Source organism: Mustela nigripes, chromosome 1 (assembly GCF_022355385.1).
Source record: "Mustela nigripes isolate SB6536 chromosome 1, MUSNIG.SB6536, whole genome shotgun sequence".
Lineage (NCBI taxonomy): Eukaryota > Metazoa > Chordata > Mammalia > Carnivora > Mustelidae > Mustela > Mustela nigripes.
In genome coordinates, this window is record NC_081557.1 from 2,201,770 (window position 1) to 2,226,652 (window position 24,883).

A 24,883-nucleotide genomic window follows, 5' to 3' on the forward strand; every position below is an offset into this window, starting at 1 on the left:
TCCACAGGTGGCCCGCGTCCCACTCCTCCACAGGTGGCCCGCGTCCCACTCCTCCACAGGTGGCCCGCGTCCCACTCCTCCACAGGTGGCCCGTGTCCCACTCTTTGACAGAGTCACCTTGGCCGAGTACTTGCTATTTGCTCTAAGTTCTTTAAGACGCGTCACACGATCGCTTCTGCTCCCCCAGTGTCACTTCTCGTCTCCCTCCCCAGAGGCAATCCCCGTGACCCCACATGCATCAGGAGCCCTGAGACAGCTCCAGGCCCTGTCTCTACCAGAGTCCCCACACCTCTGCGTCTCTGCAGTGAGGGGCTCGTGCTAGGGGTCACAACGCCCCAGAAGCGGGACTGTCCCCAAAGGAAGGCATGTCCCTCTCCTGTGTGTTTGCTGTTGGATTCTGCTACTCGTCCCTGGACCACGAAGCAATTCTAAAGTCAGTCTGGAAGAAAAAAGGCACAGGAGCAAGCAATATTTAAGAACTCTGAGGGCCCGGCTGGCGTTGCCGGAAGAGCAGGACTCGGTCTCGGGCCGGGAGCCTGAGCCCCACACGGGACGCAGAGGTCACTTAAAACAGAAGAGCAAGAACCCGGCAGCAGCAGGACGGTGAGGACCGCTGGCCAGCTGTGTGCGCTCCGGTCTCCGGCGCCCTCCCCCCTGCCGCGGCCCCGGTGCCCGCCGCCTGTGGTCCGAGCTCCCTGCTCTGTGCAGCCCGCTGTCCCTGCGCAGCCGCTAGTCCCGTGCGGCTCCGTCCAGGCGTCTCCACGAATCGCCGGGGCTCATGTGTCAGGCTTGTGGCACGTTCTCCCCCGGATCCATCTCTGCCTCGAGCTGGCGGCGGGCAGCGGCGCTCTATCCGGTCTGTCCTGCTCCATCTCCTGCTCTCTCGGCCGCGCCTTCCGGGGCTTCCTGGCCGCGTACCCACACGCCTTCTGTCTTCGCTCTTTCACTGCGAGTTCCAAAGCCCCGGCTGCCCTAAGCGACGGGTTGTGCCCCTGCTGCTGAGTGGCGTCCCTGTGGTGTCACTAGGATTGTGATGGTCAACGGGTCGGTCCCCCGTGCATGCCGCGTAGGTGCTGGGACCTGGCTCAGGTCAGTGTGTCATGGGCGGACGGCGCAAGCGACCTGACAGCAACCACTGGGGAATCGCGAGACCTGCTCTGCGCCCGGCGCATGTCCTGCGTGAGCGTCTAAGACGGGCCCTGCCCTTACTCATGCTGCCGAGTCCTGATCTGCTACGCAAAGCCCTGCTCCCTGTGTACCCAATCCTGCGGGTCGAGACCCTTAGCCTGCCTGAGCCACCAGCCTGCATGCCATGCGCACTGCGTCCCCTCACAGACACGGTGTTTCTCCCTCCCAGGGACGGCCACACGGGGGCCACCAGACGCCTCCTTCACTCTGACAAGCCTTTAGCCTCGGATGCCCCAGGGTCTGGTACCAGCGCCACCCAACCCTCTTAGCCTATTGCTTCTCCGCATCTCCACGCCGTGCTGTGCGAGGTCCTGATGTCTCCCTACACAGAGTCCCAGAGGGGAAAGTACTTCCTCAAAAAGTACGAACGTTTTTATGGGCAAACTGCCTTCCAGAAACACAGCGGGTAAACAGCATGTGCCTCAGGGGTGTGCGAGCCTTCCCCGTGCCCCTGGACTGCAGCTTCTGTGGTCTGGCCCAGAGTTCCTGAGGGCGTAAGTGGGGAGGGACACCGGAAAGACAAACCTTATTTGGCCTGGTCCTGAAAAAGCCTCGTGTCTACAGTCAATACAGGTGACCCTTCTTGAACAGCGCCAGGCAGGGGGCTGGGGAGGCTGACCCCCACGACCAGAGCCAGATGCTCCCCCGTTGGCCAGAGCCCCCCGCGACGGCAGAACAGCACAGAGACACACACTGTGCACAACACATCACACACGCTGTTGGGACCAGAACGTGAGCTAGAGAAGAGGTCATGGAGAAAACTGGAAGGGACCTGTGGGCAGTACCGAGCTGCACTCATGGGGAGTCACCTGCACACGGTCTAAACCGGTGTCACTCAAGGTTCAGCCGCACCGGGCTCAAATGATGAGCACCAGGGCTGCGGGAGACGCGCGTCCCTCGTTGGGACGAGAGAACAGCTCCGAGAGGTGCTGCCTGGGCGCTGACAGTGTGACGTCCCTGCTCATGCCCAGAACCAGGACGGTCACACAGTTCCTGCCCCACGTCCCTGCCTGTACAAGGACAGTGCCTATTCTGGAAGCGGCACGCTACGCTCCTTGGGACCGCGTGGGGGTACTGAAACCGTGCCTTCAATCAGAACAGCCCTGGGGTTTCATCTCCCCAAAGCAGGAGCTCGGCTGCTGGGGGGGCCGCTAGCCGACCCCGCGTGGGCGGCTTTCGTGCCCTCTTTCAGCAGGGCACAACCCGCATACTGCTAACACACTGGGCGCACGGCGTGTCCCTCCCAGACCCTCAGGTGCCCTCGCTCCACAGACGCCAGCCCTGGGGGCCCGGGCCTGAGGTGTGCTGTGCTCAAGAGGCTGCTGCACATCTGGGCCTTTGTCCTTCTTGTGGAAAACTCTTAGAATCCCGAGGGAACAGGTCCTCCCAGCAGCCCAGGGAGCACGGCTGGGGCTGGGGCTGGGGCAGGGGTGAGGCTGTGCTGCCCGGGCCGGAAGCCCCCAGCCCCCACCTCCCGCCTGTTCACCTTCTCCTTCCTGCAGGGCTTTCTGGTCCCCCACAGCCTCGGGCACCAGCTTCCCGTAGGAGTGTCTGTCGCTGGAGGCAAACTTCACCGTATCGAAGTAGACAGACCCATTGGAGGCGTAGCTGGAAGAACAGAACAAGGTTTGGGAAAGCGGGAAGGATCCGGAGACAGCCCAGGACACCTGACCACAGGACGCCCCAAAGAGCCCAGGGTCACGGGCTGCTTCCACCTGCTCTGCCCTGTGTGTCCGGGGCAGGCTCGGCCATTTAGTCATGTGACATGGCAACACCCCACCGTGGCCACGGTGCAGGCTGACTGGGCCCGACAAGGACACTTCACGCCACGGAGGCCAACTCCTCACTCGCCGGGCAGCAGGTCCCTCTACAGACCCTCTGCTCGCATGCGATGACCCTGCAGCTCCCACCTGGCCCCTCAGCTCGGCAACAGCGTGGTCCCGCCAGGCTCCTGCTCTGGCTACATTCCAATGTGCCCAGCCTCGGCTCTCTGACTCCCAGAAGCCCGCCAGACTGTGGCGGCCCAGAACGCTCCGTCTTCTCCCACCTTGGGCTTGCCTGCGGCACTCGGTGGCACAGCGCTGCCCCGAGCGGCTGTGTCAAGTGGGGCAGAGTGCGGAGGCGCCATCCCTTCCAGAGAACAGGCGCTGCGCCAGGCCCACGCCAGGAGCCCCACACCCCTCACCGGGCTCAGTGGCTGCCTCGTCTGCCCTGCGAGGTGGGAACAATCTCCTCGGGGGGCCACAAACGAGCGTCGTGTGCCGCAGACACCGCACGCCCGTTTATGCCTCCACTTGGCGGTGATTTGGAGCATGCCCAGCACGGACAGCTGGCCATGTTTCCTGCCATCAGGCAGTGCTAGGATCGAAGACCAGGGCCGCAGCGGAGCGTGTGGTATCAGAGCCACGCGAAGGGCCCTGGGGGAACACCCTTGCCCTGGGAGGTGACTCCCTGCCCACACGGCGAGGCCGACGCCTCCAGACGCCTGGCAGGTCCACGCTCACCAGGCTGGGCTCCGTGCTCACGGTCTGAGCTCAGGGCCCCCTGCTGGCTTGACCCCAGGCTGCACCTGCCTGTCTGCCGAGGGCTCCGGGGGCAGCCAGCACCACCCTCCGGCTGTTCCTGCCTGCCTTGAACAAAGATCTGGCGACCACAGGGCTGAGTACCTGTTGGATGGTGGCCAATACCAAGACGAGCCCGGACAGGTCTCTTACGGAGCAGCCCGGAAGCTGGGGACCCAGCGGTGCGGAGGCAAGAGGCCTTCTGGGAGGTCAGCGTGCAGAGGCCCCCAGATCCCTGTGTATGGTCCTCACCGCCAGCACCTCCAAGTGGGGGTGGGTTTGGAGACCGGGTCTTCCCAGAAGCAAAGTGGGGTCCCCAGGGTGAGCCCTAACCCCACGGGACCCCCACGCAGCTGCCTGCATAAGAGGTCATTGGGACACAAGAGGAGCCCGAGCAGCCCACGGGCAGAGTGACAAACAGGAGAGAAGTCTGCAAGAAGGCCACTGCCCGCAAGACGAGACGGGGCCAGCACCGACCCCCTACGCAGGGCCCTGAGGAGCCCGCCCCGTGGGCATGCTGGCGGCCTCAGAAATCTGCCATCTGGAGCCGGGAGCAAACCCATTTCTGCTGCTTCAGCCGCCTGGTCTGTGGGCTTGGGGAGAGCAGCGCCAGGCAACCACACGCCCGGGGCGGCCACTGCCCTGGCGGCCTCCCTGCTCCGTGTCCCTCCCAGAGACCGAGAGCTGCCCTCCTCGGCAACCGCCCCCCTGGATGGCACACGGCCCCGAGAAGGGGCCACCCTTCAGCTCACCCGTAACCATTGTCCACGATCTTCTGGACGAAGTTCACGATCTCTGGCACGTACTCGCTAACGCGGGTTAAGACGTCTGGAGGGAGGACCTGTGGACGCCAGAGAAGGCTTATGTTCTTCTTCTGAAACGTCGGCCTCAGACGAGCGCCCCCAGGAAACCGACGGAACCAAATGCGGCCGAGAAGCAGCCTGTGCCCTCGGTGCGTGCGCAGGAAGCTGCCTGGGGGCGTGAGGCCGCGGGGGCACCGGGGCGCCGAAGGCACAGGCCCGCCGGCCGCACTCACGTTCAGCGCCTCCATGTCTCTGTGGAACTCCTCCTCCCAGAACTTGGGCAGTTTGGAGAAGATGGAGTTGTCGGTGACCTCACTGCCAAGGCTGCCGTCCAGCCAGTCCGAGAGCAAGTCCTTTGCTTCCTCCAGCAGCACCTGAGCAGAAAGAGCGCAACGTCCACACACACGTGCCGGAACGCACCCCGCGCAGTCGGCCGTGGAGATCACGGCCTCGATCACGGCCGCGCACGGCCCTGCTCCACGGAGGGCTGCCGTCCCCGCGAGACAACGACACTCCTGTGATCGGCTCAGCACTGAGAGGCACCAGACTGCGGACGGGAGGCTCAGACGCTCGCTGATGCGATCTCGGGACGTCCGCGGCCAGGACGGGTGGGCAGAACCCATCCTGGATAGAAGCGCCAAGGCCACGGCGCCCCGAGAGGCAGCGGCCGTCAACCGAAGATGCCAGCCCCATGTCACGCAAGTGCGGCAATGGTAGGAGACCAGTCCTGTCACCGCAGCGCCCACGTCACTCCAGAGAAACGTCCATCTGGGACCGGATGTGGGTGTCATGGCTGCAGCCCGAGTCTCGTATGCGGGGGGGACCGAGGCCCACCTCTGGAGGAACCGGGGTCTCCAGCACGTGAACTGGAGCGACAGCGACAGACGCCTGCGGGCGGTCTGGGGTCCCCTGTGAGGGTGAGAGGGCAAAGAACAAAGGGCAGAGGGAGAAAGTGCAGGGAACGTGCATGTGGGAGACACGGGGAGGGCGTGCAGGGTGGGCGCGTGTGGATCCACGAGGCTGACAGGGAAGGGGCGGCTAGGGTGTCCCGCCAAGAGCCCCCAGGTGGGACAGCCCTGCTAGCTGTTGCTGGCGAGGCCAGCGGTGAGGGGGACCCGCCAGGACGCTCGGTCCATAGGCGCAGCACACTGGGGACTGAGTCCCACGCCTGGCACACGGCCCCCCCCGAGCCTGGCCACCACACTGAGGACATGGGACAGCTGCAGTGCCAGATGTGGCGGGGATCCCGGGCTCTCAGCCCCGGGGCTGGAAACCACCAGGACGAACACGCTCGGGTTCCAGGGCACCAGGCCGCCCGTGGGCAAGAGCAGAGGGCGTGGCGAGCGGCCAGAAGGCAGTCCTAAGAAAACGGGAAGGAGACACCAGAGAGCGGCGCCACCGGGACAGAAACGAAGGCCGTCTTCGGTGGGATCATCCGCAGATCGGACGCGGCCGACGGAGGAGTCTCGGAGCTGGGGGACCCCCGAAGAGAAACCCCAATGGCACAGCAGACGGGCTGCCTTCACAGAGACAGAGCGGAACCCCGCAGAATGGCCAGGGACCATGGGACAAGCACCAAGAGTATGCTGGGTGCTCGGGGAGACGTCACAGGGACAGGAGGGGAAGGAGCAGAGGAACAGCTGGAGTCCACCGGCGGAGGGCGCCCCGCTCACGGCAGAGCCTGGACTGCAGGGACAGGGAGCCCCGGGAACCTCGGGCAGGACACCGCAGCCGGGCCGTCCACGGGCAAGCTGCAGAAAGTCCCAAAAGGAGTCCGAGGACAAACACTTTGCCCATGAGCGAACACGGTAAGGACCACAGCCCCTCCTCCTCACAAAGCAAGGGATGCAGGGGACACATCAGTGTCCAGAGAAGACACTTGCTACCCTAGAACCTCGGGCCCTGTGAGCTCATCCTTCAAAAGCCAAGGGAAACGGAGGCTCTCGGGCAGGCAAAAGCCGCGGGAACTTATTGCCAGGAGACCTGGTTTGCAAGAAGTGGGAAAAGTTCTTTAGAGAGAACAGACAAAAGAAGTCAGAAGCCTGGGTCTGTGGAGAGCATCGGAGAGAAAATGCAAAGGTAAGGTGAAAACTTGGGTTTTTCCTTTTTAAATAAAAATTGTTTATGTGCTGAGAGGGAGAGTGTGTGTGTGGACGCGAGTGCGGCGGGGGCGGAGGGAGACAGAATCTCAAGGCCACCCCTGCTGAGCACAGAGCCCAACACCTGGCTCCAGCTCAGGACCCCAAGACCATGCCCTGAGCGCCGCTGGCTGAGACCCCCTGGGCGCCACACAAGTCGCTTTTATTCATTGACTTAACACCTGTTAGATCAAAACAGTAACAGCAAGAACACATCAGTCTGCCTGCTTATGTGCGTCTGCGACGCACACGGAGCCCCGCACGCTGGGTTTCCAGACAGGTAAAGAGAGTGACAGCGGCAGCGTGAGGACGGGAGGCAGAAGTAGGTCACTGTCACTGTAAAGCACCCAGGGTAGGGTTGTGCCTTTGAGAGTGGACTGAAATTCATAGGGAGTGTTGCAAACTCTAGGGTGACCGCTAAAAAAAGGTTAACTGATTTGCTCTAAGAAGAGAGAAAGTGGAATCATGGGAAATGCTCAATCAGAACCACAGATGGCAGGAAGGACCGGAGGACGGGAGAGGGAGCGAGAACGAGGGTGGCGACAGAGTAATCCAGCAGCGAGGGACCCAGCTGTCCCCGTGCCGCTGGGGACGCCAGCGGTCTAAATGCGCCTCACAGCTCAGTTTGGGAGATCAAAATACAAGCCCTGACCATATGCTGTCACGGGAATCTGCTTTGACTGTAAGACACATACAGACTCGCAGTCGACGGAGACAAACGAGCCACGCTAACAAGAACCGAGACAGAGCAGGAGTGGCTGCTTTCCGACAGCGCCACGTTGCTGGGGGCAAGACGGCCATCAGCGGTAGAGAAGAGCTCGGAGGACAAAGGGGTCCATTCTGCGAGACAGCGGTACTCCCGGGACACGGGCCCAACGGCAGGGCAGCAAGCACAAGAGGCAAAAGCAAACAGAACTAAGGAGAAACAGATGAACCCATGAAGGTGGCTGGGGACTTCAGGACCCTCCCTCGGGCACGCACCAGCCCAGCAGGGGTCAGTGAGGACACAGCTGACCTCAACCACACCCTCGGTCAGTCGGACCTGAAGGACCTCTACAGACCACTGGGTCCCACAGCAGGACACACATTCCTCTCACGCTCTCCTGGAATGTTCACCAGCACCGTCCGCAGGCCGGGCCCCACAACATGCCTGAACAAATTCGAAAGAACAGACGTCATACGTGGTGTCTGCTCTCGGACCACCATGGAACCGAACTGGAAATCAGTCAGAGAGAGAGCCGGAACGTCCCCACAAACAACACGCTTCCAAAGCACACAAGGGTCAAAGAAGGTACCTTGAGAAAAAATTAAAATTTTTGGAATAAATGAAAGTGAAAACACAGCTTATCCAAATTGGTGCGATGCAGCGAAATAGCAGTTAGAAGCCCGCAACAGCGGGCGGACGGGTTAGACTCACAGACAGATCTAACGTCTGTCATCCAAGCTTCCACCCCCGGAAAGTAGGAAAACAAGAACAAGTCAACTCCAAAATGACAGAAAAGAAGCAATAAAAATTAAAGCCGAAAACAAGAAATCAACAGAGGAAAATCAACAAATCCAGAAATTGGTTCCTTGAGGAAATAAATGAAATTGTTACGCCTCTAGCCAGGCTACTACCTAAGATAGAGAGAGGCCACAGATTCTAACACCCAAAACGAAGGAGGGACATCACTACAGACCTCACGGAAATTAGAAGCATAACAAAGAAACACTATACAGAACTCTGTGCCCCCAAGTTTGATAACTGTTAATGGTCTGATTCTTTGAAAGACACAAAGTGCCAAAACTTATAATGGTACAAAGAATCTGAAGAAGCTTATGAGCCAGTGACGAGATTTAATTAATAATTTATGATTTTCCAAAACAGAAATCACCTGGCCCAGAGGGTTTCACTGGTGAATTTTACCAAACATGTAAGGAACAAATTATATGGATTTTCTATAGTTTCCCAGAGGAAGCAGAGGGACTAGTTCCTATGTCATTCTAGGAGGAAGGCATTACCCTAATACCGAAAACAAAGATACCCCAAGAACAGAAAACTACAGATCAATATTCCTCATTAACATAGATGCAAAAATCCTTAACAATATATTAGCAAATCACAGCCAGAAAAGTCCTAACTAAAAGAATTATATACCGTAGCCGAGTGGCGGCTATCACAGGTATGTAGGGCTGGTTCCACAGCACAGAACCAATCAATGTAAATCATTCCAGCGGCACAGTAAAGAAAGCAAAACGCCGTAATCACCCAGATGTGCGAAAAGCATACGGGCACAACCCACACCCGCTCAGGATAAAGTCTCAGTAAACCGGGAATAGCGCCGAACTTCCTCACCTTGATCAGGACAGCAACGGAAGTCACGCAGCTAACATCGTGCTTCGTGGTGAGACACGAGCTTTTCTGTTTAGGTCCAGGGCGAGGCGAGGACATGCCCTCTCGCCACCCCTCCTCCACCTCACCCTGGACGCGCCGGCTCACGTGGCCACAAGTGGAGGAAACGGAAGGCATACTCACGGGGAGCGGGACGTGAGACCGCACGCCAGCATGCGACACGGGGAATCCGCCACAAACACGTTACGTCATACGCCCCAAGACGAAATCCTCAGGTGTAAACCCAACGAACCGTGGGCAAGATCTACACGGGGATGACAGAAGTCTGATGGGAGAAGTCGGAGGACTAACTAGCAGAGCTACTTCCTGCTCACAAGCGGGAGACCCGACCCGACCTGTTGAAATGTCAGGTCTTGCCAACACGATCCACGGATCCGACGCCATCTGGGTCGACATCCCAGCGCGGCACTGCAGTGACATCACATGCGGATTCTCCGCTTCCATGGAGGCAAAAACCCCAAAGAGCCAACTCAGTACTGAAGGGGAACAAAGTCGGAGGCCTGACACCACCTGACTTCCAGACGTTCTCCGAAACCGTAGTGACTGGGATGGTGCGGTGTTGGCAGAAGCAGAGACACACAGATCCAGGAGCAGAAGAGAGGGCCCAGACCCAGCCCACCCCGACGGAGCTGCCCGATCCGTGACGGGGGAGCAGAGGCCGTTCAGCAGAGACAAATACAGGCTCCTTCGGTAGAAGGTGCAGAACGACCGGACGTCCGTGCTCAGAACGAGTCCAGACCCGGTCTCTCACCGTCCGAAACGTGGCTCAGACTGGGTCACCGGCCTGAGAGAGGAAAACCAGACAACTAGAGGGTCACAGAGGAGCAAGGCTCCGTGAGTGCGGGTGGCAGTGACGTCTGTGCCACAACTCTGACGGCACCGGCACCGTCTGTGAGAGGACGGGGTGGCTGCTGGACGCCATCAAAACTAGAATGTCTGCGGCCAGTGGGGGAGCATGCCGTGTCTGCTGTGTATGGAGCCGCCCCCGGCTGCGTCGCCGTGACACCGCAGATGAGAGGACACGTCCACCCTCCTGGGAGGTTGCCAGACGCATGGCTGCTTCTGGGGATCCGAGAGTTACCCAGATTCCTGGGTCACATGCCCCATGGTCCGGCAGAGCCTTCCCAGGGTTACGGTCTCGAGACACTTGCAAACTTGCACCCAGAAATGGACAGAAAATTGTCCCCAACCGTGAACAGAGCAGGCAGATGCAAACCGGCAGCATGATGGGACACCGCGTCCCGCTCATCGGGAAGCTGATGTGGGAAACAGGGTGACCCGGGCCGGCGGCCATGTGCACAAACCGCCGGCGTGCTGCCGTGGGGGGCAGCGCGGCACTTCCTCCGCATCCCGCAAACCCACCGGCCGCACCGCCCAGCAGCTCCCCTCGGAGTCTCTGCCCAGAAGGACCCGACGCAGGGATCTGAGCGAATCCGAGCACGTCCCTGCTCACAGCTGCGTCACTCGTGATGGCCCGAAGGTGGGAATGACACACATGTGTGTCAGACCCTGAACTGAATACCATATCCGCCAGTCCACCCTGGTCTGAGAAAGGACACTAGGACACCTGGCACAGCCAGGAGGACATCATACCAAGGGAAAGACACCAGCTGTGAGAGGAGACACCATAGCATGCTGCTTCTATGAAGGCCCTGGCGTCCCCAGATTCACAGAGACAGAGGAGACGGTGGGTGCTGGGGCTGGAGAAGGAACGGGGGTCGGTGTCTCAGGGGGACGGAGCGTGGACGGTGGGCGCCAGGGGCGGGGGAGGAGGGGGGTCAGAGTCTCACAGGGACAGTCTCTGTCTGAGAAGATGGAAAGTTCCGGAGATGGATAGTGGGACGGCCGCACAACAGTGTGAATGTGTTTAATGCCCCTGAACTCTGCCCCAAAAATGGTTAAGATGGTAAATTTGACAAGTGTACATTCTACCATACTTTCTAAAGGAGAAAGAATCAGTGGACCAATTAAGAAAAAAATTCGCCGTGACGCTGCTAGTCATACGGGCACGCGACTGCCGCTCGAGGAGAGGGAGAGCGAGCGGGGCGGCCCGTGGCAGGCAGGGGCCGCACGCAGGAGCACGCCAAGGGAAGGCCGCGTCCGCCACGCTCTTTCTCGCCAAGCGCAGAACGAGCGGCGCCGGCAGCCTGACGTAAGCGAAGAGGAAAGCGAGAGGGAAGCCTAAACTGGGTGGGCTCTGGGGGCATCTCTTCCCGGGCCTCCAGGCGGGCAGACAGCTGTGGCCGCGTCTTTTCTGGAGCTCGCGCGTCCCTGAGTGTTGAGAAGGGCCGGCAGGGGGCGCCGGCGTGCAGGAGAAGGGACCCGTGGCGGCCTGCACTGACCGCCTCTCCGGGGAAAGGCTGGCAGGGAGCCGGGGCCCGCTTGCACTCCTGCCCTCCGAGGGTCTGAGGGAGAACCTTTCCCAGGGGCAGGAGAGCCCAGCGCAACCTCAGCCTCCCTCTGCTCCCTGAGCAGGGGGACCCCAAGCAGCACCAGAGAGCCAGCGGAAAGACTCCGGAGTCCTGCCGCACACACTCCGGGACCCCCGGTGCCATGAGGACACTGTGTGGCGGCAGGCCACCGGGGTGCAGCGGGCGCGGGGGGACCTCACCTCCGCACAGCCGTTGGCTGCCTCCGCCGGGAGGCCGCTCTGCACAGCCCTCTGCAGCGGCTCGGCCGCCAGCTCCACCGCTCGCTGGGTGCGCTCCAGCATCTGCCTTCGGTCGGGGTCCGTGGTCTCCCGTAACTTGGCTGAAAAGGGCTGCAAGCAGAGGACAGGGAAGGCCCACGGGATGTGGCTCAGCATAGCCCCACGTGCCCAGGGGCCCCTCACTGGAGGCGAGAGAGAAGCCTGCATCCCTAAGGGTGTGGGCCCAGCTTCCCTGCCGGACGGTAAGATGGACGGGGCAGACAGACCCTGAAGGCCGGCTCCTCACGCCTGCCCTGGGGCTGGTGGTCTGATGTCACAGGCTGTGCTCGGGTCACAGGGGCGTCACCTGGGGACTCTGTGAACGTCACGAAAGCACCCATGACCTAGCGGGCCGGCCCCTGGTCGGCCGAAGACAACTAAGCTCTGATTTCACTCCCAACATTTCTTGTGGATGTAAAACGTGGCGGCACACCAGGAACAACCGCCACGGCTCCTCGAACAGTCACTGTTGCTGGGAGCAGGAACCACGTGCTCTGACCTCACTCCGTTACCACGGTAACTCGAAATGCTGTCCTTCAAAGCGAACCCACCGGGAGGACGCGTCTCTTTGATTTCTGGGAACTTCTAGCACCCCCGGTCTCAGCGGCTCGGCCCAGCGCCTGGGTTGCCCCAGGCAGTACCACGTGGCCGAGCCCTGGAAGAGCCCGTGGGCACATCTGTAGCATCGCACAAGCGCGTCCATCAGTGCCCCCGTGACGCCCTCGGACACTCTCCCAGAAGTGGGGGGCCCAGGCACCGACGGCATGCCCCCGTCCGAGCGCCTTTCCGGAGCTGCTTCCTAGCAGCCAGGCGACCACCTCGGTCAGAACCCGGGGCCCTGACGGAGCTGGTTTTAGTTGCGTCCACTTTGGGAGGCCCAGCAGGGATGGCCACCGCCTTAGGGACAGCAGGAGTCGGGGAGGAGACAGCGAGGGGCCCACCTTCAGGGCGGCGTGAACGTCCTGCAGGACCTGGGCTGCCTGCGGCTGCTTCTCCCGATACCGCTCAAACAGGTAGTTCTGCCGGGCCCTCTTGATGATCTAGAAGGAGAGGGACCCTGGGGTCATGCCCTGTGCAGCAGGTAGGCTCCAAGCCCCGTGCCACCGCTATTCCTGCGACCATGCTGGTCTCGAGGAAACGGGCCGCCCCCTCCCGGCCTCCCCACGCTGTGCTGCGCAGAAGAGCACACGCGACCCCAGGTCCTGCTACCACGAAGCCCCACGGGCTGCCGCTTTATCAAGTGGGCCTGGACACGCGGGGTTCTCTCGGCCTCCGCACAACGTTATCGGTATAAACTGTGATGCCGCAACGCGGAGATGGCTCACGCCCCGTGCATCCGGCTGAGGCCCCCGCATTTCATCCACAAACGCCGCTTCCTCCCCCGGCCCCGCGTGGGCAGATGCGCCGGTCAGAGCCGCACCTTGTCGTCCACGTCTGTGATGTTCATGCAGTAGAAGACGTCATACCCGAAGTAGTCGCGCAGCACCCTCCGCAGGATGTCGAAGGAGATGTAGGACCTGGAGTGTGCGGACACACCTGTCCCACGGCCCGCCGCGGCCCACCGCCCGCCACACTCCCCAGCCCGCTGCGCCGTGGCCACGAGGGCCAGGGGAAGGCCTCCACGGTCCTGCCACCAGTGAGCTGCTGCCCCGTGCAGGGGCTGGGAGCGCCATGGGGCCCGGCCTGCTCCACACCTGGGTTTCCGCCACAGCTGCCTGGTGGGGAACCATGGCCTACGGTCAAAACATCGGCGTGCAGCCCAGGACGCTGGTCATGGCGCGACAGGGCAGTGAGCTCGTGGCCCGTGCGTACTCTCCAACTTTCCCATCGTCTACATGGATTACTTACTGAATGGGGGTGTTTGCCTCAAGAACAGGAGATCTCAGAAGGGCCGAGATGCTCTGTGGGACCCACGCCTCCAGACCCCCGGGGACCCCCGGCCCGTGCTGGGTGCCCGGCAACAGCTCCTACCTGGCGTGCCCCATGTGAGACGCGTCGTAGACGGTGGGCCCACAGCAGTACCACGTCACCCTCTTCCCGTGCTGAGGCACGAACACGTCCTGTGTTAAAATGGAGAGCGCCGGCCATCAGCCGCGGAGGAGACGCCGTGCGGGTGCACCCGGCCGGCGATGGAGGGCATGGCTGCTCTACAGAAACTCAACGAGAACAGTCCCGTTCCACGGACAGGAGTCACAGACGCTCGATGAGGTCGGCTGGTATCGCCGAGACCCCTGCGTCCCCATCAGCCACCGTGCTCACGGCTGAGATCCCAACCAGCCGCGCTGCTGCCACGGCCACGCGGAGCAGAACACACCAAGCAAACCCCATTCAACCGGGATCCGATCCTGCCGCCTCTCAAAACCCGGTCTCCTCCCAACCTCGCCAACCAGCACCCCCCGCGCCCCCCCTGCTGTGTTCAGCCTGCCCGGAGACAACTGCCGCCACCACAGGGCCTCCCCGAAAGCCAGCGGGCACATGGCCTGGCTCCGAGTGACGTGTGGCCGGGGCGCTCCAGGCCCGCAAGCCCCACAGACAGGCGGTCCCGTCAAGGCGTGCTGTCCCCAGGAGTGCCCGCTGTGGGAGCCGGCTCTGCCCCACCCAGGGCCCCATGTGGAAAGGGGAGCGAGTGCTGAGCCATCTCCACTCCCACCTGGACCGCTGGCCGCGGAGCTCGTCCACAGCCGCCCCTGCGCCCCACCACGCCCCCTTACCTTCCTCCGGGTGAGGCTGTTGTACAGGCGAAGCTTGCACGGAGGGGACCCAGCTGGAGGGCACCACTGAGGCTGCCCCCGCCGGCCTCTACCTGCCAAGGTGGAGAGAACACCAGTCACACTGCACCCGGGCACAGGGTTGTCCTCAGCATGTCGTGACACGGGGCTGGCCGGGGCTCCGTCAGCATCGCCCGTGCCCGACGCATCGGTGTCTCTAGTTTGTTCCACTCACAGTCTGTGCAGCAGCAACCGCAACACGGCCCAGGGTACCTGGGAGAAGGGGTCACACCCCTTCCTCCCCGGCTCCCCAAACCCAGGCCCTCCCTCTGCCAACGGACACCATAGTGGACACAGCTCGTGGCCACGAGAGGGCATGGGCCCTGCAGTGCCAGACACAAGCGCAGCGTACAAGTGGGGGTGCTGGGTAGGGACACGGGCCACTGTCCGGAGCAGCACAGGGCTGGCCCGGCCACAACTAGCTCACAGCCCCAGACACGCGGTAAGAACAGGCTCCAAGCCAGCCCAGCTCCATCGGACGGCGGTAAGCAGCGGCCAGCCCCGCACAGGTCTGCTCCCGCCCCCCATAGCGTGCTGTCACTCCCTGACTCCACTGGAACGAGACGCTTGTGGCTTCCAGCTCCACACGGGGGCTCAGCCAACTTGGAAACTGTGGGGTGGCTCTGCCCTCGTGGTCTTCCAGGAGAGACCCCGCCCCCTCGCTGGCACTGCCTCGGGGCTACCCCTGCTGCTCTCGGTGTCCCAGGCCCACGCTGCGTGGCGTGGTTGCGGCCCGCGCCCCGAGAGCCCAAGGAGGTGCACCCTGTGTCTGGAGCCCAGCTGCCCCCCAGCACTCGCTCACACTGCGCAGCATGGGCACACGGAGGCCGCCACAGTCCCCGTCCCGCCTCCCCAAGCAGGGAGGGGTCAGCAACACTGAGCCACCCTCTTCCTCTCCAGTCCCCGCCCCTGCCAAGGCCCCCCACGAAGGCTCTCTCTTGTGGCTGCTGGCCTGCCACCGGGGACCCCACAGAGCCCCGCTCGCTGCTTCTGCTGGGAGTCACGGGGAAGGCCGACCCGGGCTTGGCCATGTGCCCCAAGAGTTGCACCAGCCACGCAGACGCTGACTGCAGTGACCCACAGCAGAGAGCGCAGGAGGAAGGCCATGGCCACGTGGGTGTGAACGCGAGCATGTGCACAAGAGCAAGTGCATGTGCGCGGGTGAGCGCATGCACGGGGACGGGGAGCAGGCAGACGAGGAGAGAGCCCCGCACCCGACAGGAGCTGGGTCCTGCGGTGACCGCCGGCAAACCGGGGTGGCAGGGCTGGGCGGCACCGTCGGTGATCAGCGGTGCGCACTCCCGAGCTCGGGTGGTGTCTCGCGCGCCCCCTGCACCGCCGCAGATGCCCTGGGAGGAAGCTCCGCGGCTGGCACTCGGGGACGATCACCGGCCCTCTGCCTCCCCTCCTGCTCAGACCCCGTGCCCCTGAACAGAGCCAGCGCCGCCCCCTTGGCTGGGCAGGGCCGCCGGCCAGAGGACAGGAGCTTGGGGACCGGCAGTGCCCGGCCCGCCAGGCGGGAAGGCTGACCCGAGACGCCACGGGAACGTGGCAGGACAAAGCCAGGGCCACGACTGGGCTTGAGGGCGTGGGGCACACAAGGACCCCCGACTCAGTGAGGAAACTGTCCTCGAGCGGTCCCTTGTGCCATCCCTGCTAGGAGTCTGAGCCCGGCTCACTCGGGACAGCGGCCTCCTGCGACACTCCACCCCCGTCCGGGCTCCTGCTAGTCTCTCCATGACCCCCGCACCTCCGCCGTGGCAGCCGTCACCCGCGCACAGATTCTGTTGCGGTTTCTGCTCCAACCACTGAGCACAGACCACACACCCGTTTATCCAACACACACCCAGCCCCCTCCAGGCCCTGTCCTGGGCACATGGTGGACACAAACCCCTGACTCGACAGAACTGCACACGCCGCCGAGGGGCACTATGCCCATCTCACCACCCAGGGAGGAGAAACGCTCCCCTGGGACATGGGGTGGGGGCCATGGGGCAGAGGGTGGAGCCGCACCGCGGGGCTCCTCCAGCCACAGGCCCTGAGCTTCCCGCCGTGGGGCCGGGAGCCGGGGCAGATGGGAGAGACCCCGCGGGCGGCGGCAGCAGCATTCCAGACAGAGACACAGCGGGCCAGGCCCTGGCGGGGCATGGGGGGAGGCTGAGGGGACGGGGAGGATGTCGGAGGGCCACCCACATCCCACTTTTTGTACCTGCAGGTGCCTTGGGCTTTGAGGCCCACAGCCCCAGGGAGGGACACAGAGGGACAGACCAGGCACCAGCCACCAGAGCAGGGACAAGCTGTCACAGGCCCTGGTGATGGGCTTGGAGGGAGTGGGGACAGGGTGCCAGCAAGTGGGGGACTGCGAGAGGCGGCGCTCGTCCCCAGGACAGGACATCAGAGCCCTGAGGCAGAGCAGTGCTCAATTCTGGCAGCAAAGGGGGGCGGCAGGTGCTCAGCCCCTGTCCTCCCGGGGATGCGAGAGATGGTCCTGGGGCCAGCCTGGTCAGCCCGGGCACACGAGTGGAGTTGGAGGCAGACAGAGTCAGGAAACGCTGTGGGGTGTCTCTCCCCCGCCTCCAAGCCAGCTGGGACGTGTGGACACGCAGTGTGGCCCTCCACCTCGAATGCCTGCCTCTGCACGGCTGAAGGGTTTCTGCTCGTTCTCCCGACAAAGTCCTGGACGGACCACGAGCCGGGCTGCTGCCAAGACTGGGAGCCCCGGAAGCCCCGACCTCTGCCCCTGCATGCTGTGTCTCGGGAGCTGGGACCCACGGGGATGTGGCACCCGACACCATGGATATCACTGGGGTCACCGGACTAGATGCCCACGGAGAAGACCATGTACACTGAGAGCTCCCACCCTGTGCTGGGGAAGGATTATCCAGAAAACCAAACCACACCCCACGTGGGAGAAACAATGTCCCGGCCTTGGCCTGCTAGGGCAGAGGGCCCAGCCCAGCGCAGCGGTGCAGGTGCTGGGCAATACGGAAGAGCCTGGAAAAGCCCCCAGGAGGCTGCCCCGCTCGGCAAGGACCGGCAGAAACAGCACATGGCCCACGCCTCCCACGCAGCCACCTGAGTGCCCAAGCGGAGCTGCTCGAGGGCATCAGGTGACTACGGGACGCAGCACCGGGGTTCATCGCAGGAGAGAAACCCTCCGGGGCCTCAGACCTTCCAGAAGGACTCCTAAAATAATCGGGGTCACGGCGATGCCAACAGGCCAGCACCCCAGACCAGAGCTCGAGCTCAAAGCCGAGAAATGACCTTGTTTGGATTTTCAGGGACTTCAACGTCCGCTAACAGTGCTTTAGGCCTTAACCGTCGGATGCCTGGCGGGAACACACCCTGGAGCACGGAGAGAATGAAGGAGAAGCAGCGGGTCCAACCGCAGCCAGGCCAGCAGTCAGCGGAGAATGCCAGGCCGCAGCCTGTGCCCAGGCCCCCGCCAGACCCCCTCCCCGCCAGGGGCGGCATGCTCTTGCTGTGGCTCCTGCTGTGGCTCTCCCTGGGCTCTGCTACAGCGGCCACGGGCAGTTCGGATCCACGAGGGCTGACACCTTGGCAGAGTCCGTCCTAACCCGCACTCGGGGTGCGCTGGTTGGCGGCCGGGGCACCTGCATGCGTGTGGTCACAGGAGCAGCCCCGCGGGCTCCACCGGACTGCCACCGCCCCCAGCCAGCGCCGCACTCCTCTGGGGCCCTGACCTTGGAGGTGGCCGCCGACGGGAGGCGCGCTACCAGCTGCAGAACTCCCTCTGCTACTCACTTGCTTGGCGCCCACAGGGCTCGCCTCTGCCGCAGGGGCCACCCAGGACGGCTTCTATGTGCCTGAACCAGCGGGCCACGTGGAAGAGACGCGGGTCAGCGGGGGGGGCCGAGAGCTGCCTGAACAGGTCCACGTCTGCCTGGGACAGTGAGTACCCCTGGACATAGCTACGCGTGCTGAGGTGCTCGTTCAGGGCCCGCACCCTGGCTGCCTCGTCACTAATGCTCAGGATGGACCTGTAGGCAGGAGCTGGAAAGACAGAGGCACACAGCGTGAGTCAGGGCCCGGGGGCCTCGGGACGAGCGCGGACACGCACAGGGCTTCCCCGGGGAAGGAACCCTGGAAGCAGAATGATGGCCGTGGGGGCTGGGGAGGGGCCCTGGGGAGTGCTGAGTGGGGTTTCGAGCCGCGGGGATGGGACAGCTGGGGAACGGGGCTGCGGCAGTGGCTGCACGGCACGGGAGGCGTGAGGGCCACCACACGGTGCACTCTCCGTAGCACTGCGACAGTGAACGTGACCTTACGTGCATCCCACCTCAACTGAGGGACAACCAGGTTTCCCATCGGCTGAGTCCAAAGCTGCTTTGAACCCCAAAGGCCCTGCCAGCCAGAGCCCTGCTGCCCAGGGGGGCACGCCGACAGGGGACACCCCTCTCGTTCGCTCTAGACCTGCAAGAACAAGGCACCTTCCATGTCCACCGTTGGGATCGTCAGAGGAAGCAGACAGACCTTGAGGCGCCCCCCCATGCCCCCCACCCCCAGCAGGTGGCTCTGAGGACCCAGCCCGAGGGCTCCTGGGGAGCGGCTCCCACGCCACGGGCCCCACATCCCTGTGGCTCAGATTCTGCCCGAGACCAGGAGGAACGTTCCAGTGGGTCTGTGCCTCCCTCTCTCCTATAGAGGGGCCTGCCCTTGTAAGCCCACCTCACAGCTCCAGCGGGGCATCGGGCTGGAGGCGAAATCCGGGGAGAAGGGAGGCCATGCCTGGCCGAGAGCTCCGGGAAAGCCTAACCCTACGTAAGCATCCGGCTTCCGGAGCACTTTCTGCTCAGCGCCTTCCTCCCAGGGAACTTGTACCTCACCGGGCAACACGCCTCTGACAGCTCAGCGGCCTGCCAGGGCGCTGCCGGCACGCTCTCGTGATGCAGAAAACGGCATCCGGTGAGCTCGACGAGAGGACCGGGCAGAGCCGGGGCTGGGGGCCAGCCTCCTGCAGCCCGTCGTCCTCCCCACGCTCGCCCTCCGCATCCCTGCCTCCGGCTCCTGCCCGTGCCGCCAGCCCCGGGAGGGAGGGCGTCGGAGCGAGGACAGCACCGCCCCGGTCCAGCCCGCCCCCCACCCCCAGAACAAGCAGACAGGGACCCCCCACCCCCAGAGCAAGCAGACAGGGCACACTCCTCTCGTCTGGAACAAGATCCGCTGACCAGAGCAGACCCCCAGGGCCACGCAGACCCCCAGGGCCAGGCTGCACGTCGAATGGCCGTCCCCGAGGAGCAGGATCAGGGCTGACTGGTAGTTCCCTCTTTTCTCCCCACGTGTCCTCCGAAGAGCATGCACCATTTTAAAAATGAGAATAAGAGGTCAAATGTCCTACCTACCATGCTGGCTTTGGAGCCCCGGTGAGGGACTCAGGGGACACCTGTGCTGCAGGGCAGTGGCTGGGTGAGGCACCATGCCAGGGCAGTGCCGGGGGACTCGGCGCTGGAGGGCTCGTGCTGGGGCTCAGTGCTGGGGTCGGCGCTGCGGGGTTTCAGCACTGGGGGGCTCGGCGCTGGGGCCGGGGGCTGGAGCTCCTCCCCGCCTCCATAAAACAGGCTCAGAACCACACACGCCTCGTAAAAGCTGCTGCGTCCCAGTAAAATTACCCTTGCAAACCTTTAAAATACCGCCTGGTGCACAGCCAGCCCCACCAGTCTGCCACTGACGACTACACTTGTCCCTCTGTCATTATCAGAACGGCCCTGAGCGAGTTCACCCGGAGACTACACGCACACTAAAAATGCAGCGTCGGCCACAGCCGTCCCAAGGAGAGGGCCGTCTCGGGGCGTGCAGGCGCGGGGCCCTGGGAAGGCGGCCAGAGGACAGGCTCCCAGGCGGCGCAGAGCAGACAGTCGCCGCACTAACTGTGGAGGCTGCACTCGAGCGCGTCTTGAGGAAACTGATAGGAACCAGGTCGGCTCTGACGTGGTTACGGGTTTCGGCCAGACCGAGGTCTGGCGAGCCCCGAAGCGAGACCAGATGGGCCGGTGGGCGAGCAGGATCCCCAGGGGCGGTGGTGGAGGCCCTCGCTGTGCGCCCTGCATCGGGGTCGGGGGGATGTCGGCCTGCCTGGGCCACCCGCGCACCCACACAGCAAGGGGGCGGCCCCTCTGACCCCGGGAACGCCGTTCTGTGCATGGCCAGCTCAGACCCATCTGTCACCCAGTTTCTCCAAGTTAACCGCTGAAGCCGTCATAAAACACCTCCCGAGCTCACACAGACCGAACACCAGGCGAACTCCCCCACCGGTGGCAACCCCAACCACGCGGCACGAACCGCAGTCGGGACGCGGCTCCGAGCATCCCCTCCCTCTCCTTCGTCCCCTGTCGCCAGCCTTTCAACCTGCCTCTTCTTCCTCCTCTGCTCCAGGCCCAGTGCTCGGGCCAGGCCCACTGAAGCCCTTCAGAATCAGCATCAGGGAAGTGAGGGGGGCCCACAGTGGGTTCCCACAGCAGCTCCTCGGGGGCTCCGGTGCTGGCCCACGGCCTGCAGACCTCCATGTGCCAGCAGCTCCCTTGCTCAAGGCCAGACCCTTCGCAGCAGTAGGCCTGCCTTCCGCAGGAGCCCCAGGCCAGGGCTGTCTGTGCCTCCCCGGCGTAAGGACACTCCGGGCTGCGTCCTGCAGTCGCTCTGCACACCCAGCCCTACAAACCACAAACACTCCTCTGGCTCCCAGGCCCCCGTCCTCCATCTCTGGGCTTGGGGCCTGGCCAGCAGACCACTGGCCCCTGCTGCTGCTTGCAGGCCTGGCCCAGTGCAGCCGCCCCCGTGGTCGGATCTCTGGCACTCGGCACTGCCTGGCACAGCAGGTGCTCCACAAGTCCCTAGCGAGCAAATGGGCAACACCCGAGTACATCCTGTGAGCCTCTCGGGGACGCTCTCCTCCTGGACGGGAAGCCATAATGCTCTCACCTGGCGGTTTCACCTTCCCGTGCCTTTCGGAGCTTTCATCAGAATCACGGGCCTCTGCCCAGGTAGCTGCCACCGCGACACCGAGACGGCTTCATCTCTACCCCGAGGGCTCCCTCTCTTACTACTCTTAAATAAAGGTAAACACTCGGAGACATGGAAACACGAGTTCACAGCAGAGCAAATATTTGTCATCTCTGCATACGCACACTCCATCTCCCTTCGGGAGACACAGCAAAGCACATGGGCTTGGTCTCGTGCGCCCTGGCACACACTCCGGCCCGGGGGCTCTCGTTGTGACTCTGATGGAATCAGTCCGATTCTCATCCAAGCCGGCACAGGACGGCGGCTGAGGTCTCCGCCGAGGTCAAACCGCCAGGGCCGGAAGCCTGCCTTGGCTGCATGGCCCCGGACAGATCAGGCAACTTCTCAGAACGTCAGGACCGTCGCCTGGACAGCCAGGTAAGGGCAGTACCGGCCACAGGGGCTGCTCTCAGGACGAAAGGACACAACAGTTGTGCTTAGACCAGTGCCCAGAGGAGACGCCGCTGACAGAAATGCGACCAGCGCCTGGTCCGGCGGTCGGACCACATTACAAAGGCCCTTCGGATCACACGGCGTGAAGAATGAGACAGCAAATTTGACAGAGTCCCCCCCAGACTGCCGGCAGCCTGCAGGGCAAGGCCTCTGAGAGGAGCTCCGTCCACCCAGGTGCCCTCAGAGAGGAGCCCTGTCTTTCCAGTGTGCCTGGACTGGGGCGGCCCCTCCGAGGAGCCAAGGAGAAGCTGCAAACCCGGTGTCGCCACAGGGAACCAAACATGTTCTGAGTCCACCTGAGGTCGAGCTGAAACAGGAAGACGAAACGGGGACCTGGGGAAGGTGCCTGGGGGGCTCGGTCGGTTGGGCTGAGCCGTCTGCTCTGGCTCAGGTCATGATCCAGAAGTTCTGGGATCGAGCCCATGTCTGGCTCCTGGCTGAGCAAGGAGTCTGCTTTTCTGCCCCTCCCCTGGCTCGTGCACTCTCTCTCTCCTGCTCACTCTCTCTCAAACAGATAAATAAAATCTTAAAAAGAAAAAAAAAAATAACCGGGACACCTGGTGGCTCAGTGGGTTAAAGCCTCTGCCTTCAGCTCAGGTCATGATCCCAGGGTCCTGGGATCGAGCCCCGCATCGGGCTCTCTGCTCAGCGGGGAGCCTGCTTCCTCCTCTCTCTCTGCCTGCCTCTCTGCCTGCTTGTGATCTGTCTCTGCCAAAGAAATAAATAAAAAATCTTAAAAATTAAAAAAAAAAAAATACCAACATGTCATTTATGTTCACAAATGAAGCAAAACCACACTTTCATTAAAACACGAAAAAGAACAGAGAAACAAGCTCCAGGTTTCAACCCAGACACAGAGCCCGGCCTGTGCCAGGTGCTGCTGCTCTAAACCCTTTCCGAGGGATGCCCCTCAAGGGTCCATGTCATCTGAGGTGGGCCGCTGGCCCCTGTGTGCTTTCGAGAAAGGGGCTGAGCCCGGAGCCCAGGCCAGCCACAGCGGCTCCGGAGTCAGGGCTGTGAACAGGCGGCTCTTCCCCTGACGTCTGGGGGCTGCCAGGCTCTAGGGTAGGTGGGGACGGTGCTGGAATCCTGGCACACCCGTCGGGTGAGGTCCAGCGAGCCCGTCATGCGGGTGCCTCCCACACCACGGGGTTACCCAGGTGGTCAGAGCTCCCCACTTGGCAGCCCAAAGCACTCAGGAGCAAAAGGGACACTCGTGTGTTACACTCGCGTGTTACTGTCACCCGCCAAGAGCAGAAAAACTCTAGCGCAATGTGTCCGGCGGAAGGTCTGCTTCATACCTAGGGATCCCGGTGACCATCTCTGGAGTGGCCAGCAGCCCCCGCCCTGCTTGATGGACGGTGGGAAAAGACCCAGCGCCAGCCCGGCCCGCCGACCGCCGGACCGGGCGCTGGTGACACCAGAGCCCCTGGTGGGCAGAGCTGCTCCCTGAACCCGCAGGCGGCAGGCAGGGAAGCCGGGTAATAACGCTCTGACCGCGCAGAGGCCATGGCCGGTGTCTGTGGAGCCCCAGATGGAAGCCTTGTAAAACCCGAGGCCTTTCATGTGTGTGTGCAAACCCCGGCGTCTTCCGCCCACCCCGGCTCGCTGCCAGCCGGACTGACAACCCTGGCCCTGCGGGTCCCCGGAGCGCAGCTGGGGCAGGAGGGGGCGCGGCCCGCCCAGGCAGCAGCTAAGGGAAACGGGTGGGGCGGGCCGCCAGGGGACCCCAGCACGGCCCCAGGAAGATGGGGAGGGGGTGGCCTCGGCACAGCCCGGGGCCAAGCGGGGTCCCGGCGAAGCGCGGACAGCGCAGGCCCAGGCCGGGGGTCGCGGGGTGGCCCAGCGCCCGCCAGGCTGCCCCGGAGACCCGCCGGCCCACAAGCCCGGGGTGGTCCCCTGCCCGCCCCGGGGACCCGCCACCCCCAGGCCCGGGGTCACTGCAGGCTGAGCCCGGGGACCCGCCACCCCCAGGCCCGGGGTCACTGCAGGCTGAGCCCGGGGACCCGCCGGCCCCCCGGCCCTCGGTCACTGCCCGCCCGGCCGAGACGCGCCGACCCCTGGGCCGGGGGTCATCCTTCGCCCGCCCCGGGCACGCGCCGAATCCCCGGGCACGCTGTCCCGCCTGCCCCGCCGCGCGCACTCACCCTGCTCCCCCGCGGAACCCGACATCGTGGAAATCCCCCAACAGCAGCCGCCGCAGCAGCTTCCCAGAATCTGATGCAACCACCGCCCCGGAAGTCCCGCCCCGCGCCCGGCCCGACTTCCGGGGCCCGCCCGGTCGCCAGGCAACCACCGGGGCTGTAGACGCCGCCGCCTCGAGGAATGCTGGGAGTTGTAGTCGTCGCTGCCGCGCGGCCTCCTGGAGCATCCCGGGGGCACCCATTCCCGGTCCTGACCGGAGACGCCGGACCGGCGCGGGCGCGGGCCTCGGTGCGGGCGTGGGTGCGGGCGTGGGTGCGGATGTTGCTCTTCTGCCTCGCTAGACAGGCATTAAAAACACCGCTCACGGGGCGCCTGCGTGGCTCAGCGGGCTAAAGCCTCTGCTTTCCGCCTGGGTCAGGATCTCAGGGTCCTGGGATCGAGCCCCGCATCGGGCTCTCTGCTCCGCGGGGAGCCTGCTTCCCTCTCTCTCGGCTGCCGTTCTGCCTACTTTCGATCTCTCTGTCAAATACATAAAATATTTACAAAAAAAGCAAACACGGCTCATGCATGCCTGTTTAAGTTAGCATTGCACCAAGGGGCATGGGGACAGGCCCCCGCCGCCCCAGCCCGCCCGTCAGACGGGGCCGCCCAGAGACAGGAATGGGCTGGCCTGGAGAAGGCCCAGTTGGGAGTAAGCTTAGAGACGGGCCGGGGGATGCCTGGCATGCA

At 63.4% G+C, this 24,883-nt stretch overlaps 1 protein-coding gene and 1 long non-coding RNA gene across 3 annotated transcripts in view; both read right to left on the reverse strand.

The window, feature by feature from the left end:
• Nucleotides 1–24,263, reverse strand: part of CARS1 (cysteinyl-tRNA synthetase 1) — a 39,866-nt gene extending 15,603 nt beyond the window's left edge. The window contains exons 1-10 of one of the 2 annotated variants that reach the window (XM_059398932.1): nt 24,157–24,261; nt 18,305–18,553; nt 14,483–14,574; nt 13,743–13,831; nt 13,192–13,288; nt 12,713–12,811; nt 11,694–11,843; nt 4,786–4,926; nt 4,502–4,590; nt 2,675–2,796 (exon numbers count right to left, since the gene is read on the reverse strand). In XM_059398932.1, coding sequence (XP_059254915.1) covers nt 2,675–2,796; nt 4,502–4,590; nt 4,786–4,926; nt 11,694–11,843; nt 12,713–12,811; nt 13,192–13,288; nt 13,743–13,831; nt 14,483–14,574; nt 18,305–18,553; nt 24,157–24,181 — 1,153 coding nt within the window. In that variant the 5' untranslated portion in view covers nt 24,182–24,261. Of the gene's footprint in view, nt 1–2,674; nt 2,797–4,501; nt 4,591–4,785; nt 4,927–11,693; nt 11,844–12,712; nt 12,812–13,191; nt 13,289–13,742; nt 13,832–14,482; nt 14,575–18,304; nt 18,554–24,156 lie in introns of both variants that reach the window. The other variant, XM_059398933.1, reaches the window with a different exon arrangement.
• Nucleotides 4,933–11,687, reverse strand: LOC132017091 (uncharacterized). The gene is made up of 3 exons (XR_009404168.1): nt 9,418–11,687; nt 9,206–9,326; nt 4,933–5,461 (listed from the first exon to the last, which is right to left on the reverse strand). It is a non-coding gene; the product is annotated as an uncharacterized LOC132017091 (long non-coding RNA).
• Nucleotides 24,264–24,883: the final 620 nt, after the last annotated feature.